Source organism: Caloenas nicobarica, chromosome 5 (assembly GCF_036013445.1).
Source record: "Caloenas nicobarica isolate bCalNic1 chromosome 5, bCalNic1.hap1, whole genome shotgun sequence".
Lineage (NCBI taxonomy): Eukaryota > Metazoa > Chordata > Aves > Columbiformes > Columbidae > Caloenas > Caloenas nicobarica.
Window position 1 is genome coordinate 51582252 of NC_088249.1, and position 18923 is coordinate 51601174.

Genomic DNA, 18923 nt, shown 5'->3' on the forward strand with positions numbered 1-18923 from the left:
TATACCTCTGCCCTTCACTGCTGGGGCAGAAGGGCTAAACCATGCAGCCAGACCTGCCTTCCTCTGCTCCCCACTGCAGGCATCACTCTCCCCGCTGGTGATTCTCCATCCTCCATCCCTGTGCAGTGGGGCTGCATTGTGGGCGCAGCCTGGTGGGAAGCCCAGTGAATGTGAGACATAAGCCTTTCCTCATTGTCACGTGTGAGAGTCACTAGTCTGTTCTGGGTGGTTGTCCTTGCTGCAGGACAAAGTGGATTAAAGCACAGTTGCTTCTGGAACCATCTTCTCTGGCCAGATTCACTTAGCCTTCCAAGTGTAATCGATGTTGGCTGTGCTGCTTCACACAAATGCTGTGGATCTTGTGAACTCAGACTCTCATGTACCAGCATCCATCTGTCTGTGCTACAGTAAGGTGCCATTTTATCACTGTGTGGTAAGGTCATCTTTATCTGCATTAGGCTTTCTACATGTTTCAAGCTGCACTCTTTTTGACTTTGTTTTGCTGTATGGATCTTTTGCTATAGCCTCTTGCAGCATGTTGAATTATGCTGCAAAAGCTTATCTGGGATCCACTCATGATTACTGGTGTGTTTCCAACCAGCCTCTAGGGGGATCGGAGAAATCCTGACTTAAGATACTGGGGTTGTTCTTCTCTCTCTCTCTTTTTTTTTTTTTTTTTCTCCTCTCCCTTGGAATAAGCAAGGGGTTACAAATCAGAGGATAAGACCAGCAAAGTGAAAACTTCAGTGAAGGTTTGATTATTACTGAGCTCTTCTGATAGCATCATCTCAAAATTGGAAGACTTCAAAAAGGCAAAATGGCATTTTGATTTTGTTACTAAGTCTATTAGCAGTTTGGCTTGGGGGAACTTTGTTCGGCTCTATATCCTCTGCACACGAAGAGAATGTAAAGAGCTGTGTATTGAGTTTCCTATTTGGACTAAACATAGCAATCCTATATTAGCTGTGTAGGAACATCCTGGCATATGACAAAGTCCCTTTGAGAAACAGAAATAGCTCATCTCCAGCTTTCATGCTTGTAAGCTTGGTGATGATGGAGATATAAAAGGTGACTATAATGCTGGAAGGCACAGCTGTCTTTTTGTATGGACAGAGTTGGGGATTTTGTATTAAATACTCTTCTTTTCAGGATATCAGGTACCGGTAGGTCTGCAATTATCATGATGTTGAACCTGAAAATGAGGTGGCACACTCTTAAAAGGAGCCCCCAGAAAACAGCACCTTGTTAAAAACAGAGTTAGATACCCACCAGCTGAAGGAGGCTCTTGCTGGTTATCATGAAAACGTTAACTCCCAGCTGTACTTAAAAAGCACGGCAAAATACATAACAGAACTTGATTACTGCAACAAAGTTAGTCTTCTCCATGCTACTGTTTAGTAGACTGACCTAGGAGGACATCAAATAATGATGCCCAGTTTTTTAGGCAGGGTAACTGCTATGTGAAAGCAGGAGGGGTCTTACACTGTCCCTTGCCTTGTGTGAAAGGACAAGTTTCCACCTTGTTTTCAGTGAACAGGCGTGGGGTGCCCTCCACAGCACCCTTGGTGGAGAAGCTAAAAGAGGTGTGTACTCTCTTTGAGTTCAGTTTCTAAGATTCCCCAGAGTGGATGTGAAGCAATGCAAATTCCTTCGTATCTCATCAACAATTGATTTTGTTGCTAGGATTTCTCTTGTTCTTAAATAAACACAATGAAATAAATTCAGATTCCATCATTCTCTTCTAAACTTGGCTTTTTCTACAGGCAATTCACCTTCACTGTGTGCCTCCCCTCTCTTCCTCATGTTACTGCATACAGTGCATGTTGTTGGCTTTTGAAAACAAGTGCACGTTTGTTTTTCTAGCTCATGACCTGCGGATGTGGTGTGTTATGCATTTAAGCTTATACACATATGGAGAGTAACCTTTAAATCCACAGCATGAGGCTGCTGGCTTGGAGGTGTTTTATTTAATTTTATTTTTTCTTTATGCTTGGCTCTGTTGGGCAGTAAACCAGGTCATAGGTGCTCTTCTTGCTTGGTGCCCCATAGGAACCTCCAGAGACATGGGCCTGGTGGAGGAGCCTGGCTTCAGTTGACTGACCATCCTGATGCTGTTCTGTTAAAGCTCTTGGCATGCTCTTCAGCTGCTCTGGGTCTAAATCGGCTCACCTCAAACACGGTGGTGATTTTTGACATGGGTTTGGCAGCCAGTTCCTTCAGTTTCCGGGCATCGAAGCGTGGCTTATGTAGAAGGATGGGTAAGCGGCGGGGAAGAAAGAAGCTTCCTTCCTTCTGTGGCTTCCTCTCTTCCGCTTGCTGCTGCTTCTCTTTGTTAACTGTCATCTGGTATAAAATAGCATCCCACATCCTTGTGGCCCTTGATTTAAATGGCCTGTGGTCTTGACTGATGATTGCTTGAGAGCTGTCCTTCTCCTTGCTCTGTTCCTCCTGTCCCAGCTTTTCTGGCTCAGGCTCTGGGAAGCTGGGTGCTTCTGGCTGCACCAACAAGTGCTTCCTGAGGCGATGCCAGCCACCAGCTCTAGGAGGTCTTGCTGCTTCTGCTGACAACAGTGCTGGTTCAGGTTTGAGGGAAGGGCTGGTGTTTGGTAAGCTGGAGGTCAACTGAGGTTGAATGACATGTTCTACCTTGGTGTCTGTGGAGGTGGCCCCTGTACTGCTAGTTTGTGCTGGAGTTGCTATCTCTAGGTGTGCTTGCCTCCAGGGAGTGCTGGGTGTCGACGTTTTTAGGATGTTGCCATCTTGCTTGGGTAATTCAGGAGCTCTCTCTGACTCAGATATTTCCATGTCACTTCCATGGGTTGTAGGCTTGTTGGCATGGGCATCGGAGGTGCTGGGCTTGGGTGAAGGGGCCTTGATAGACTCTGCAGTAGGAGCAGGCTTGGGTGCTTGATTAGGAGGCTCTGCCTCTGCAGTAGAAAGGAGGGGAGGCTCCAGTGTGGGATCTGTGGCCTTGCTGTCGTTGGGCAGGGTGGGTATCTGCTCTGGAGATGGTTCAGAGCAGCTCGTTTCAGCTGCTGGAGAAGGTGGCCTTCTGCCTTCACGGCTGGTGGTTGCTTGTGTCTGATTTGATGTGGGTGTCTTAGGCTTGGGTGGCTTGACACTGTGAAAATAAGTGTGTACCTTGGTGACATAAGTAACCTCTGATGCCCTTTCTTTACCGGGCATACTGGAAAGAGGAGGCTCGGGCAAAACAGATATTGGAGGGTTGCTTGGAGAGATGAGGTGGGTGTCTGTGCCTTCAGGCTGCTGTGGAGTCTCAGGAGCTCCTGGTTTGTGTAGCAGGGGCAAGGCTGGGGAGGTTGTGAGCGTGAGGTGTTCAGCAATGCGCCTCTGCTCGGTGACCTTCAGCGTGAAAGGCTTGCTCTTGCGGAAAGGGGAGTGGATGCGGTGAGTGACAGGCTTGACTGTGAGGCGGGTTGGGAGGCTGGCGGAGGGGGGTGCTGTGGTTTCGGGGGTCTCTGCTGGAAGAGCGCTCTCATTGTGCTCTAGGTCAGAACTGGCCTCGTTCACAGGTGAGAGGCAGGACCGAAAGGACTTGGCTTGCTCCGAAGCTAAGACTGCATTCTTCTTGGCTGCCTTTTTTAGCAGCTTCTGGAGCCGCAGGTTGTCTTTCCCAGGCTTTGGTAGGGTGGGAGGGGGAGAAAGGTGGTGGTGGATGGGAGCAGGCTGGATGGAGGATGATACCGTTATCAGCATTGTCATCTCCTGGAAGAAAACACAAAGCTTAGAGTTGGTGTGAGCTTAGCCCTGGGCTAGACTCTGAAATGTTCTTACATAAGGCTTCCTCTTCCTCTCTCCGAAAGCTATGTGTATGGAGTCAGTATTGTAGTCTTGGTGTCCTTAGTCTCCCAAGGTAGCCTCAGCCAGTCTTGAGGGTGGTGTGACAGAGCAAGAGATATATTGGGAGGAAGCTGTATTACCAAACCTGGAACCCTCCTGCTCCTGGCATTAATGCAAAATCCAGTGAGAGCTCCTTGGCACCCTAGATGTTCGTGTCTCGGCAAGTCCTAGTGGGATTTGGAAGGAAATGTCAAGAGAAACAGAGCAGATCTGAAATTCTGAAGCTTTGAAACATTCTCCAGAGCCACAAATCAGGAATGTTTCATGACTTTCCAAATTCTAGTTATTAATACTCTGATACAATGTTATATACAACAGAACAGCCATAAGCTACATATATCATTTGAGTCAAACTGAACACTGGCCTTGACTGATTTCAGCTGACAGAAAGACATCCCTGTGAAATGCAGGACTTAAAGCTGTGTTTATCTGGTGAGAAAGTGCTTTGTCACAACACTAACTCTGACTGGTCTTTCCTTGCTGCATCGAGCACAGTGGTGACCTTCTCCTGCACTCAATTTAAGATAAACCCTAGTTTTCTCTTTCTTTTGGGGAGCATTGCCACTGTTCTGACTGTATCATTCATTCTTCAGTGAAACAGAAATGGTTTGTGGTCTGGGTTGGGTCTTATCCCCAATGGCAATTGCACCTGGACCCCCTTTGACCAACACTGCTGGTCCTGGGGGGATGCACAGCTGCTTTTCCCACTCTCTGTTGCTAACTCACAATCATCCCCTCTTATTTCTGGTAAGCACTGGTCAGATTACTTGCACAGTGGAGCTAAGGGTCTGTGTTCGGGATAGAAAGATAAAACTAGTCTTAGTTCTTTTTCTCTTCCTGAGCAAGGCTGGGGAACATCAAACACTCTTCCTCTGACCTGCAATGATTCTTTGGCAGCTCCCAGAAAGAAATCTGACTCTGCCCTGGCTCTTACTCAGCACGGAGTTTCAGAGTTTTGCTATGAAATGAGGCATAAATCACTGAGCCTCTAAATTCCCAGTGCTGGATGCAATTGAGCATCCTGAAATGAGGAAGAGGAGGTGGAGTGATGTCAAGGTTGCCTAGAGGGGCTATTGCATGTGCTCTGCTCAGTTCCTGGTGGCTCCCAACCTGCTGTGGTTGGTGTGGGTGTGTAGTGTGATACCTACTGTGCAGGAAAATGATTCTGAATAAAACTCTCAGAAGTGCAGAACAGTTATTTGTGCTTGAGTGCCCAGTGTTGCCTTTGCCTTGCAGTGCTGCTGTCAGCACCGGGCTGGGAAGCTGATCTGTGCCAAGCAAGTAGTTGGTATAGCTACCAAAACTGGTTGTGGATGGGGGAAAGAAGGATGACTCTTCTTAAAACAAAAATCAAACCAAACAAAAAAAACCCAAACAAAAAAGCCTCAGAAACGTGCAGCAGCAAATGAAGGCACTGAAGAGGTAGCATGTGGGGGACAAAGCCTTGAAGACCCATCCCTCACCATGGTGGATGAGCTGTCCTCCAGAGCAGGCTGTGGTGGGCACTGTCTGGGCAGTGTCTAGCAAGTGGTGCAACTGATTTCCTCAGCGCAGGAAAGACATGGACCTGTTGGAGAGGTTCCAGAGAAGGGCTGCAAAAATGATCAGAGGCTGGAACAGGCTGAAAGAGTTGGGGTTGTTAAGCCTGGAGAAGAGAAGTCTCCAGGGAGACCTTATTGTAGCCTTTTAGTACTTAAAATGGTTTTATAAGAAAGATGGGGACAGGCATTTTAGCATGGTCTGTTGGGATAGGCCAAGGGGTGTAATGGTTTTAAACTAAGAGAGGAGGTTCAGATTAGATATAAGGAAGAAATTTTTTATAATGAGGGTGGTGAAACACCGGAAGGGGTTTCCCAGAGAGGTGGTAGATGCTCCATCCCTGGAAACATTCAAGGCCAGGCTGGATGGGGCTCTGAGCAACATAATCTAGTTGAAAATGTCCCTGCCCCCTGGTGGCGGGGGGGTGGACTAGATGACCTTTAAACACCCCATGCAACCCAGACTGTTCTGTGATTCTATGATTTATTTCAGCTGCAGGCATGAAAATCCTCCTGATGTTTCGGCAAGGGGGCTCGAGGGGATTTGTGCCAGCTGGGGTCGACAACTGTTGGGCATTCCCAGTGGCTTATCAGCTTTGTGCCTTAGGCACAAGTCTGGGATTAGGACTTGCTCTGTTCTAAAAGCTACTCTTAGAAACAAGCCTGTGCTGGCCCAAAAAAGGCTGAGAGCCTATTTGTTCATCATATACCTGCTCTCCTTCCCAGCCTTGTGGATATTCTTAATTCTTCTAGGTCAGAAAGCCAAAATGCCTCAGTTGGAGAGGTGCGTAGTTTCTTTTGTGCAATTATTCTGGTTCTGTTTGTATGGGAATTGGTAATTGCATGTGTGATTTTTATCTGCTGCAAGGTGAGTACATGCATCTGATGTTAGGACTGATTGTGGAATGATATCGTGTGCTCCTGTTTAATGTGGTCTCATGGACAGCCTGTACCACAAGATGAGCTGTGGTCTAGCAGCACTGGTAAACCAGAATTATAAGGTGGACCTGCTTCAGGCTTGTGCTGGTGATACTATAGAGGCAGGGCAGTGAGCTTCCCACCTACTGGTCAGCTCTTTGACTGTTTTCCTTGTCCTGTGTACTGCTGCACCCCAGAAAAATGCAGCTTTCCCACATGGGTCAGAGCAGGAACTTGCCTGGGATTTCTTTGCAAGATGCCAGATGCTAGTGAGGAGGGCATGGCGGTTCTGGAGTGGGAAGTTTATCTATTATATAATCTACATGCACCAGGAAAACTTTCCCTCTCATCTCAAAGTTAGAGGCTGCTTTGTGCCCTATAACCTCAAGATTCGTGGTGTCTTACAATAATCTGTGCTATTAAAATCGCTCTTGCTTCTATCTCAGCATCTCATCTGACTTAAAACTTGCTATGCTGTGGGACTTGGAGACCTTGTGGGAGCTAACTTCCATGGCATGTGACTGTGCTGGAGTCTGTGTGTTTGACTAGTGAGGCAGAGAGATGCTAAGAGACAGCAAAAGGAAATGAGCTGTTAATTTATTTGCCTCCACTGTCATGCTTGGCTTTGTTTGAATGTCCTTCAAAGCTTTGTGTGCTCAGGGGAAGTTCTGCAACAAGCAAGAGTTGTGTCTTCCCCCTTGCTGCGTAATGAAGCAAAAGCAAAGGGACAGATGAACTTGCTTTATTGCCAGGGAGAAAGACCAGAGCTGAAAAACCAGGGACAATGGGGAAAACACTACCTAAAAAAGCTGGGTGGCTTTAGGATAAACTGGAAGAAAACTGAGCTAGAAGCTGAGTTGAGGCTTTCAAAGGGTTAAGTTTCCCTGCTGCTTGAGTGCTGGTGGATGGAGGGGAGCTCACCTACTCTTGGACCCCAACTGTTCTCCTGAACTCTGCTCCATCTGCAATCAACCCCAAAGGGGGAATGGTGGGGAGACTTTCAGTGTGGAGGAGTCATTTATCATGTGATGGAAAAGTCATTTGTATGCTGGAGTCCCTTGGATGCACCAGCTGTCGTATGTGGAGCAGATCGAGAGCTGCAGGAACCCGATACTGCTGCAGATGGTCCCAAGCAGAGAGCTGTGGCTGCCGGGGGCTGCAGGAACACTCTCTCCACTTTAGTGGCTTTCTCAGGCTTGGAAGGAAAACTGTTAATCTCCTCCTTCTTGGGAGGAGACACCTTGGGCAGGAGCATAGCCTTCCCACTGCTTGGGCAGCCGTGACCTCTGCCGGGCATGCAGCTCTCGGCATCTGCTTTGCCATGGGCACATAGCATGGTTGGCTGTCCTGCAGCCAGAGCTTTATGGGTTGATTCACAGGGCTTTATGGCAATGGGTGGGAGAAAACTGCCTGTAATTGCTAGAGAAGATGCAGCCCCTGTACACTACCCAGGGTATTGTTCATAGTAGGCCAAACAGTATGCATAAACTTCTTGTTTTCTTGTCTTGCAGCTGAGCTTGGTCCTGGCTTGATGCAACCCTGAATGCCACTACTTCCTCTGCTCCACAGAAGATAATTGAAGGATGTTTCTCTTCTCCTCCTGCTTGATTTCAATCTGCTCCTATTGAGGTGTGAACAGCACTCCGTGCTGCCTTCAGTTGGATGAAAGGAACTAGATCAGCTGGCACAACCCATCCCTGTTTCAACGTTCTACATGACTCTCTGGCTTTTTTTTTTTAATCTGGCTTTGTTCACTCTCTTCTTTCTGAAGTACAGGAAAAGAGGGATCTGATGGCCTGGCGAGCTGGCCAGGCTTTTGCTATGTGATGAAGAATTTCTACTTTTGTGGCTTCTGGTGGCTGGGTGGTGGGAGAGAGGGAGCTCAACAGAACCCTGGTAAAAGAATCAGTGTTTGAAAGGAGGGCAGTGGACAGATCCTGAGCTTAATGGGACCACAAGGACTGCCTGTCACTCTTGGTGCCAGCTGTGAGTAAAGTCTTCCCCTGTTTACAACACAGCCTCTGTTGCTCTACAATGTCTGTGTTGAGGGACTTCCATCTCCTGGTCTCTCTGTGTACATCAAATCATATTCAACTTAGTCCTGTGGTTTTTTTTTTTTTCCCTGTAGTTCCCAGGTCATCCTTTAATCACAGTTATGTACCCATGCCAAAATGTTCCTGCCACTTTTCCATCTTGACAGTGGCAATGGCAGCTTTGTTTCAAATAGCTGCTGCCACCTTCTCCCTGTCTAACATGGGTTGGAGGTCTCTTTTCCCAGAAGAGCAGTGGGGTGTGATTTCCCTTCTCTGGGAAAGGCATTTACTCTTCTCTAACCTGTGGGCTCCAGTGCCGCTGATTGAAACCCTCTTCTGAAAGTCAGATGTGGCAGGCATGTTGATAACCTGCCTGCTGTGTTCCTGGTGGTGGACAAGATACCCAGGAAATAGCTGCTTCTCTTATGCTGGAAGCTGCTTTGGTGAAGAGACATCCTGGTGATGGAGATGACCCACCCTTTCTTGGGGAGGTCAGGCCTTGCTGTGAACATGGGGAAACTGAGTCCCTAAAGAGCAGCACTGTGGCCTTGGGCCTGAGGTCTGTAAGTCAGCTCTCAGGGCTCTTTCTGAGCTCTCCCACATCTTCATACTTCATTGTGTTAGCATGTCCCCCAGCCACTTCTTAAAGTCTTATTCCTGCCCTCTTCCCACATCAACATAATTTTGCAACTTGTTTCTGCTGTCCTGGAGAGAGGGCAGCTTCTCTCTCCTCCTGCATCAGTTTGCTTTATGCTTAAATTTACTGTGTGTCCTGGATTTTTTTGTAAGCATTTAATAAAATTTGAGGAAGATGTTGTAACAATGGCAACTCTGAGGATTTTGTTGATGTAGGAATTCCTGCAGCAAAGCTATTTTCCAAGACTTTGCAACTCTCTGCTTGACTGGAAAGTGGAGAAGAAACATCAGGGTGAATGACAAGACAAAAAGGAGCTTGATGTATACAGGCAAGTGGCTTTCTGTGTGCCTGCCCCATTGAGGAGATCATTGTCATCTTGCTGCGTTCTTCATAGTTATTGTGGGTAACTGACTGTAAAATGGGAATGAGCAGTGTTTTGGTGAAAGATGGAGCAGCATGCAGAAGACTTCTGATGGAGTGATCAGCTAGGAGAAGCAGAGAGCTTAGCTCCCCAAGTAATAGACCTGAGCAGCATCACAGGCTTCAACCAAAATCACTGGCAATGTCAGCTATAAAAAAAAAAAAAAATAGAGAAATTCTCTATAGCCTGCTTTTATGGCTGAGATGAGGTCAACATAGCTGTCTGTACAGGAGCTCAGCACTCTAATGACCTGACTACCCTGTCTGGAACCATCTAATGAGAAACCTTTTCATGGAGATGACCTTCCAAGTAACAACACTTCTATGGTGTAGAGGCAGCAAATAGTTTGTGCTGTCTTTACCTGTGCTTTCCTAAGGTGTTGGGAACAGGAAAAAGTTTTCAGATATCACTTCCTACTGTCAACTTTCTGCTTATTGGTACCCTCGTCCTCTCCATCATTTGCTTCAGCTTCTCCTGGAGGTAAGAATTCAAGGAGTTTGTGTTCCTCAGAGAGCACTGAGGAGTATGGACACAATCTTGTCTCGTCTCCCTCTCTCTTCAACTCTTCCTCTGCCATGCTGGGATTTTCAAGCGTGCCACAGCAGTGGCAATGGGGTATACAGAGATGTACCAGCTTGAGGTGAAAGCAGCGCTGCTGTGCCCTTGCATGCAGGCAAACTGGTTGCACCAATTTGTTTCAACTCTGTTCTGCAGTTGGCTGGTGGAAAGGATGGCCAGAAACTTCTTCTGTTACTATTCCTGTGCCCTGCCAGCTTGGAGAGTGCAGAAAAGGCCACAAATGCTGCATGTGTGAGGTTCCTTCTCTACAGAGGGTTAATTTGCAAGGACATATTTTCCCCACTTCAAGCCCATGTGGTCCTAGATGTGGTTTCAACAAAAACAACTGCCATAATTCAGGTTCTGGCTGCAGCACAGAAGTGAGCACATGATGTGGAAGCTCTTTGGGGAGACAGGAGTGCTTTAGTGGTGGTGAGGAACCAGGGAAAGACCTGGCTTGCAGCTGAGATACCTATATCTGCCGGGGGAAATTTTTCCACAATTGAATTAACTTTATGATATGCTCTTTCTCCTCATGAAATAACATGGTGTGCATGTGATGAGGGGAGTGTCAGTGGGGTTACCAGTGTAGTAGAAAGATGCCCCAAAGAAGAGATGCTGCAGCCCAGGTGCTCTGGGTGTGTATCTTGGGCAATGCCACGAGGTGATGAAGGCTCACTTCTCCCATCAGTAGCAAGTGAAGGGTGTTGTGGCTGGTTTCAGAAGAAAACGTGGTATCTATGAAGTACCTTTTGCTTATCTCTTGCTAAGACGAAAAGCTCTTGCAGGTGAATTTGCTGTGGAGAAACCACAGCGTAACAACTGTGGTGGTGAAGTTATACAGCAACCTTCGCAAAGCCAGCCTACTTCCAGCTCTCCTGTGCAACTCTGCATGTTGCTGGAACTTGTACTCTCCTAGGGATGTGAAGAGCACTCCTGGGGACTCATCTTGCTTGTGTGAGTAAAGGAGAGCAGGCTGTGCCTCTCTGTAGCAGTTAACTGGTCTGGTCTTATTCAGTAGCTGACTGCTCCCTATCTTTCACACGTTCATTTTTCACAATATTGTATTATTTTGCAGCATTGGCATCTCAGAGGCTCTCATTATAATATCTTAGCTCCATCTTTTCATGAGACTTTGGCATTTTGAGCATAACAATGACAAACTGAGTTGAGTGAGTCTTTCTTGCAGGATTAAGCTTCACCTCAAAGCCTGGTGGAGAAGAGCGATGCTTTCCAGATCCCTATATCTGTTGGCTACTTGTGTTCCTCGTGCTGCTATGATATACCATCCCAAATTACCATCCCCTTGGCAGGTTGACAGTGCCCAAAGAGAGTGGCTGCAACTTCTATGTGGACTTTCAGTGCTCTGACCTTGAGGGAGACACCAAGGTGTTGCTTCTCTACAGTTTATTCTTTCTCTGTCCTGTCTGTTTAGATTATGCAGAAGGAGAATGTCCTTTTGTACAGCATCCACTCTTCAATATATCTGTGGGGGCTACAGTAATACTGAAATGTGCTTCTTGTCTTTCTATAGCAGGCTTCAGTGCTGCTTTTTTTCCAATGAACTTTAATGGATGATTCTACATGAGTTTATACAAGGTGGGATTGAAAAACATGGCTCACAACCATTGCAATGCCTACTGCTTGCAAGCCATAAACCAGCATTATTTAAACTTGAGGAAAGCTTAGCTGATGGAAAATTCAAGACTGGTTTGAATACTGTCTTTGTATAGTACTTGTTTTGCTTTGAAATGGGGAAGCTAGACTTCATCTGCTTCTCTTTCCAGGTACAGAATAATTATAGGTTCAGTTTTATGATCATCCTTATGTATATGTACTGGCTAATTAACAGATCTCTGCTCAACCCTTCCTTGCAGCTCTGTACTGGGCCTCCAGTGAGCTGGTGGACACAAGAGTCTAAAGTTTCCAAGTGATTTTGTTCCTTGAGATACGTCTGCAGTTTCTGCTCTTTGAAGGAAAGGTCAGACTTGGAGACACCTGGGCCTGAATGTCAGAGCTTCCCCTCCAGCCACCACTACCTTAGGGAAGGAAAATAAACAAGCTCAAAGAGCAGGGCAGCTATAAATAATGAGGTGGCAGCTGATATGCTGCTGAATAAGGCTCTGAGGTTCATTTATTGGTAACTCTCGCTGGTTCAACACACTTTTCTCTAATGCTGCATCATATGTATATTTTAAAGCAGGTAAAGAATGTGTGCTAGCACAGCTGGAGCTAGCATTTGCTTCAGAAATGATGGACCTGTTACAAGGATCCTATGATGATAATGAGACAGACCACAAGTGATTTTCCTGTGATTTTTTGCTTTGGGGCCTCTGAGGGTTTTAGTTGCTGTGAAACAATTTGATTTAGATCATAAATTTCAGAAAGGTGCTTAATCTCTTCACAATAACTCTAAGTAATAGTGATTTAGCAATGCTAAAGACATGTGCTCTTCATCCTTCAAATAAGTAGAAAGAAAGTACCATGGGCTTGGGGCTTTTCAGGGCGATGGGAAGAACAGAGGAGGAAGTTGAAGCAAAGTAAGGGGAAAATATATTTGAGATTGATATGAGCAGCCGTTTTAGAGCATGAAAGCAGCAAGGTGCTTGACTGGCTAGGTAGTCCTTCCCCAAGGTTGTGGTGAGGCTTTGGGTGGCTACTGTGAGCACCTCAGCTGGTCTTCTGCCTCACTCCCCTCCTCTGGGGACAGCCCAAAACGGCAGCTCCAGGCATTGGTCCTGGCTCCCATCCTGCTGCTCAGGCTTCATCCTCCCTGGCTGCCTTGTTCATTTAGGTGTAAATTGCCTGAGGATAGACCCAGTCTATGTCTCAAATGGTCCAGGCTGATCGCTTATCTTCAGAGAGGCATCTAGCCTAGATCTAGGGTGTCCAGGGAGGATCTCTTGAATCCCACAGGGACTGTCTTACATGGCTAAGGCAGATGGAGTGAGCACAAAGCAAACAGTGTAGTGATGGAGCAACAGTCTACCATGAAAATCAAGAACCAATATTAACTGAAGAAACATGAAATTTAGTACTTACCGATGTGTAATTTGTTTCCATCAGCAATCACTTGCATGTTGGGTGCATCGTGTTATTTTGTTCAGTTTACAAAATTAACAAGCCATTGTTCCTTTGAGGTCATCTCAGGTGCTATTTTCTTGTGATTTTTAGAGCCCTGTAGGTAAGTTCAAAACATCAGATGGAAGAGAATATTTACAGTAGCAAATAAATACAAGAAGGTTCTCAAAAATAAATAAAATGATTCCTTGTTGAAAGCATGAAAAGTTCCATTTTCTAAAATTAGTGTGAAGAAGGGCTATCAAGTAGTACCATTGCATGCTCCCAGCTTTGGCCCTGCAAAGTTCAACATCTAAAGTACTGGTGAGGTGAAGGGCAGATGATGGTAATGTTGCCAGGACAGTTATTCTGGCAGAGTGCCTCCAGGCAATGAAACCAATTAGAGGCTTTTCGAGTTTGCCAGTCAGATTTACTGTTTTTCAGAAGTCAGGGTTGCAAAACGCAAATTTGGAGACATTCTTTGATTGTTACTGTCCCTGGAGAGGAAGAGTGCAAATTCTGGCGCTCTCTGCTTGTTCCTGGTGAGGGATGTGCTGTATGCGGAGGGTGCAAGTGTGGAAAATGCTGCGCTTGGAGCAGAAGGAGCTTGGGGTTGATTGGTTTGGTGAATTTTGATCGGGGGTTTGTGTGCAGTTTGAGTAAAATATCGGGAGTGAGACTGCTAAAGTGAGCTGGTAAGGATGGCATGAATACCTGCCTTTGCCCTGGCTGAAAGCATGCACTGCCTAGATGCCATGCAGTTTTTTACCACCTCTTGGTCCCTGGATGTTTCACCCCCTTTTTCAGCTGCCATCCCAGTTTGGGCTTTGCTTTTTCACAGCTTTTCAGGAGCCTTTTAGTGTGGGTGCCAAGGCAGCTGGTAGGTTAAATGTGTTCACAGGGAGATGGGTGTATGCAAGAGCGGTTTCTTTGGAGGTGTCCAAAAGCAGCTTGACACATGGATTAAGCTTGGTCCATTCCATCTGGCTTTTGAAATGCTGATGAGCTATGCCAGAAAGCCAACTCTGAAGGCAAATTTTTGCCTCTTCTCCAGTCCCACCCTGCTAAGCCTTGTTGCTCACTGACCCACTAATGTATCTCTAACCTGACTTTGAGTTACTCTGTCATGGATCAAGATAGCAAAGCATTTTCCACATCAGTCAGCGTTGTGGCCTGTCTGATGAGGCCAGTTCTCATGGAAGGGATGCAGATGCTGGTGTCTTTGGGTTAGTATTGGAGGCAAGCTCTACTTTTGCTTTCTCCTTCTCTGCCTCCCTCATGACTGACGAGATCACACCTGGCTCTGCAGGACATGCTGCTGCTTAGAGCAGTGGTGACCTGTGGAAAGATTGAGGGTAGGTGCTTGATCCTTCATGCAAATACCATAATGCAATTAATCCCTCTTTGAATGATGAATTTAAGAACTCAAAACTGCCATTGTCTTCTAGGAGCACTAGTGACATTGTGTGTCTCCAAAACTGAAAATGTTGCTGGGGAAAAAAGGAAGACAATAACAACCAGAGCCAACCCAACAGGAAACTTAGGGGGAAAAAAAAATCTCATTATGAATAAGAAAAATTCAACATAATTTTAAAATGCCCAAGAACACATTGTACCCTACTCTGCCACTATCACTACTGAAACCACACCAGCCTAATGAGTGTGTTTGCAGTATGCACTGGATGAATGACGCCAAAGGCTGGCTTATGTTTCCATCTGACACTGAAGCAGGAGTTGTTTCTTATGGAAACATGTAGAGTTTCTGCTCTTACAGGCTAAGAGGGGATGAGATGGGGCAGATTCTCCTACTGACCGAGTTTCACAGAAGGGATGACATACTACAGTCCTCCACAGTAGCATTGACTCTCTCTCCATATGCAAGGAAGAGAAAAGCAGTGTCAGGAGGGTGGCTGGAGGTGTATGTAGGTAATTTGGTCATTAATAAGAGAGCTTTTTTATTGCCCTTTATTCTCCTTTTCATAGCCCTGAACTTTTGAGATGTCATGGAGCCACCATCAGGAGAAGGTGTTGGCACCCCGAGGTTTCCCAGCCACCCTCCAGGGTAGGTGAACCCGCAGCCTGGTGAATACTTGCTCTCCCCTGTATCTGAGCATCTGCACCAGGTCTCTCCAAGCTAGAAGAGGGAGAGACCGGCTGAGGACCAAGATCTCTGGGCCCAAATGCCAAGCGAGGGTATTAGAGGAGCTGAGGGGAAAGCCTGGTCTCTGCTTGGCCTGTTTGAGTTGTGTTTAGGATTCCTCAGGAACCTGTCATAACTAGTAAAATGGCAGCAGTCTGCTGATACTTCCATAGAGGAGCTGACTTTAAAATTGAAGGTTATTCTGATCTCTGCTTGACTAGCTGCCTAAAACAGGTCATTAGATTTTACTGGGGAACAGAAAATAATTATATGTAGATATTTTGTCCTTTCTCTGAGTGTACTTAGTCACTATCTAATCTGCCTTTTTATTGGTAACTGCTTCCATTAAATCGGAAAGAATGTTTCAGTGAACACAGGGCATCTACTATAACCTTGAACTGCTGATTGAACCTCACTGCAGAAACCCTTTCTCTGGGGTGGGACAAAGAAGAAAGGGGGGTGGAAACTGGATAAAAATTTTAGTTTTCCTTCCAAAATGGCTTTTGTGATTCCCATTTCCCACCTGCCTTGAATCATGGTAAAAAGTTTATAACTGAAAGTGTCACAAAACATAAAAACAAATATCCCTACCCTTGCCCAGTCAGCTTAATCAATGTGATTTCCTGGATAACTTCAAGTATTTCAGCACTGTCTGTGTAAGTGGATGAACATGCTAAAACCAGAATAGCTGTATCATGCAAAATAATCAAAATTGTTTTGAAAACATTCAGTTATAACTTCAGAAAAAGGGGGAGAGGGAGGGGAAGAAAAAACATCAGACTGTGAATAATGGAACAACTCAAGTAAAAAGTGCTTTCCTGGCAAACAGTTTTGCTTTGGGCAACAACCATTTTCAGATAACAGAAGGTGTCAGTGAAAGTTCCTCTGCATCTCTAGCGTAAAGGCGTAAGTGCAGAGTGACAGGCAAGTTTTGCTGAGGAAGGACCTCAGGAGGTCCTCTGGCTCAGCTTGTGGGCCAAAGCAGGATCTGCTTCAGTATTAGATCAGTTTGCTCAGTATTGGTTAGTAGTTGGTGAAGAAGGGATAGGTATTTTTTAATTTCAGGAGCTAGATCTCTCCTAGATTGTCAAAAAGCACATTTATGGGAAGGATATAGCTGATTTTATTTATAAACTCTGTAGTCTTCAATGAATGTAAAGCTGCAAGTAGGATTTCAGACTTATATGGCTGTAGAGGTTTATAGACGCACTTTTACAGTGCTTTTTCAGCTTGCTGGCTGAGCACCATCCAGCTGCAGGAGGCAGTGATCCATGGAAATACTGCCCACTGACTGGTGTGCAATGCACATGGAGGCTGAGGATATTAAACAAAAAAAGGGACAAACACTTGGCGAAAGCGTGCATATCTATGCAATTTGTAAAATTATTGGGGCTAATGTGTATGCACTGTATTTAAAGGCATCCCTCCCTGAGTGCACTGGCTGCTTCAATAGGTCAGCCAACAGCCAGAAAAGACGAGAAGGGCTGATTACAGCTATGCTGTATATTCCTGTGGCCCATCTCAAATAACCCATCTGGGTGCTCCTACCTACTGAAGAAAAAATGTGATATTGGGGTAGGTTACCTAGGGGAAACTTCTCTGGAACTCTGCCCCAGCCTCCAGTTCCTATTAAAGGAGGAACACTGGTTTGCTGTATCCTCTCCCAGGTGGAGATGCTGTCGCTGTAAAAGCATACCAGGCTCTGGCATGAGGTGAGCAGGTGGATGGTCTTTATGCAGTTTGAGAGCCTGGTTTATGTCTGTGACCTGCTCTCTTTGGCCTTGGTGCTGTCTTCTAACCTGGCAGCTGGTGAGAGGGGCTTCTCCAAAGACAGGTGCTTGCTGCACCCCCACTTAACAAAATCCGATAGCTTTTGATAGAAAGGAAGCAACCTCCAGGATCATCTCTCCCTCATCTGGTTCATGCGACATAAAACGAGTTGTGGAAAATGAGCCTTGGCTGTGAACAGAGGATGTGGGCATCAGATAAGCCCTCTTCCAGAGGGGTGGAGCAGATCCCCTTGGTCCTGTGGGGAAGGGGGAGCTGGACCATACCGAGACGGGAAATGAGATGCACGACATGGACATGAGGGCGCTGGCAGAGGCAGCCTATGGGATGCACAGATGTCCTTTGGAACAGTACTAAGCAGATGGGCTATGATCATAGGGGGTGGCGATGGGGAAGGCAGAGCATAGACATGATGCATAATGTAATGATGGATATCGTCTGGAGAAGTTACCCACCATGTCCGGATCAGGAACTGACCTGAGTGCAGGTGCATGTGTACAGGATCTGAGCAGATGCTGCAGGTAGCAATGTTTGCATCTCATCTATTTGAAAACAGATCTGCAGCAGGTAGAAATGTCTAGTTAGTTACCTGTAGCCTGCATCAATGTTACATTGTTTTTCATGATCGTTAGAGAGAAATTTGAGTGATGTGAAGTGCTTCACTCTCGCTGGTGCACAAGCAGAGCCACTCCAGTGGAGGCTGTGCAACCCTGCAAGATTCTCACATTGCTCTTGCCAACTGACTGGCAGCAAACGGGCCAGACGGGAGCATGGGAGCGTTCAGTCTCACATCTGCTGAGAAGCCCAGGCTTCACATGCATTTGCACACACATGCTTCCATTTTAACTAATTGATCCAATCCTTGGTGTGGGAGACGTGAGTCACGATGCCCTCTCAGCAGCAGGGACAGTCTATAATCGGTAGGCAAAGGAGGCTGGTGAATACCATTGCCAAACCGGGTCCACTGCGAGCATAAAAGGAGAAACAGCTGGGGGACTCCCCTTCCATGCATCCCTGCTCTGCTGCCAGTTGGGGCAAATATAGTATTTCTTGGAGATGTGCCCAGCTAGTGGAGCACCCGAGGAAAACGAGCCAGCGGAAGATGGCAAAAATGCTTGACGGTGCCGAAAAAGCAGTGTGAAAGCCGGTTTACTGCATTAGTGCTTTCGGCAGTGCTTGGGTGGGGGAGCACAGGCCACAGTACTTGGTCTGGCCATGCAACCCCATGCGGGTGCCACTCTCCTTGGCAGCGTGGGGTGCCCACTAGAGCTCCCCCACCCGGCAAACCTCCCGACCAAAGCCAGGGCACTGAGGATGGATGCACTGTCCCCCTCCCACCCAACTAGTAACAAAAGCGCTGGCTCGAGCTGGGTTGAGGGAGGAAGGCAAGGGGATAAGCTGCCCGACAGCCAGAGAATACAAGCTGGAGAGAGGGTTTTTGCTCATGCATGTTACCTGCTGAATGGGAGGCTGCAGCGCTGTACTCCCGCTCCTCGGCTTTAAAAGCTCATCTCTACATCGTTAGTTGGGGACCTTTTCCTGCAAGTGGCAGGGAAAGAGTGGGCAGGAATGGATCTGTGACCCAGGTCAAAAATATCGCCTGCCCTGCAGCTCCTAAAGTTTTTCTCTGCCCCTGCAGGCTGGGAGAAAGGGGGTGCTGGAGCTGCCAGGCACACCAGAGGACACTGCTGGGGAGCCCTGCCAAGGGGAGAGGGGTGGGAGGGAGCAGATGGGGACCTGAAGCCTGTAAGGGTTAGTGAAATGGAAACTGCGAGCTGGAGGGTTGGAAAGGCACTGCAATCCTCTGCCGGCACCACCATGCAACTGCGGAGGGTGCTGGGGTGGCTAAACCCCTGCGGGCACATAGAGGATTCTGCGTGGAGTCCAGCCATCTGGGGTTTGCCCTAGAATGTCCTTACTTAAATAATGCTTTTTTATTGTGCTAAGAGGGCTCTGAGTTTGGCTTGAG

At 46.8% G+C, this 18923-nt stretch overlaps 2 protein-coding genes across 4 annotated transcripts in view; one reads left to right on the plus strand and one right to left on the minus strand.

The window, feature by feature from the left end:
* LSP1 (lymphocyte specific protein 1) overlaps positions 1–9157 on the plus strand; it is a 54085-nt gene extending 44928 nt beyond the window's left edge. For both annotated transcript variants that reach the window (XM_065636704.1, XM_065636706.1), the window contains exon 11: positions 7829–9157. The gene's annotated coding sequence lies outside the window, so the exon portion shown is untranslated. The remainder of the gene's footprint in view (positions 1–7828) is intronic.
* Positions 1949–18625, minus strand: PRR33 (proline rich 33). Of its 2 annotated transcripts, XM_065636702.1 has the most exons (4): positions 18410–18625; positions 17432–17512; positions 13009–13144; positions 1949–3726 (listed from the first exon to the last, which is right to left on the minus strand). In XM_065636702.1, the coding sequence occupies exons 3-4, from the start codon at positions 13027–13029 to the stop codon at positions 2089–2091; spliced, it is 1659 nt and encodes a 552-aa protein (XP_065492774.1). In that variant the 5' UTR covers positions 13030–13144; positions 17432–17512; positions 18410–18625; the 3' UTR covers positions 1949–2088. The 2 variants fall into 2 exon arrangements, with proteins under 2 accessions (XP_065492774.1, XP_065492775.1); XM_065636703.1 differs by lacking the exon at positions 17432–17512.
* Positions 18626–18923: the final 298 nt, after the last annotated feature.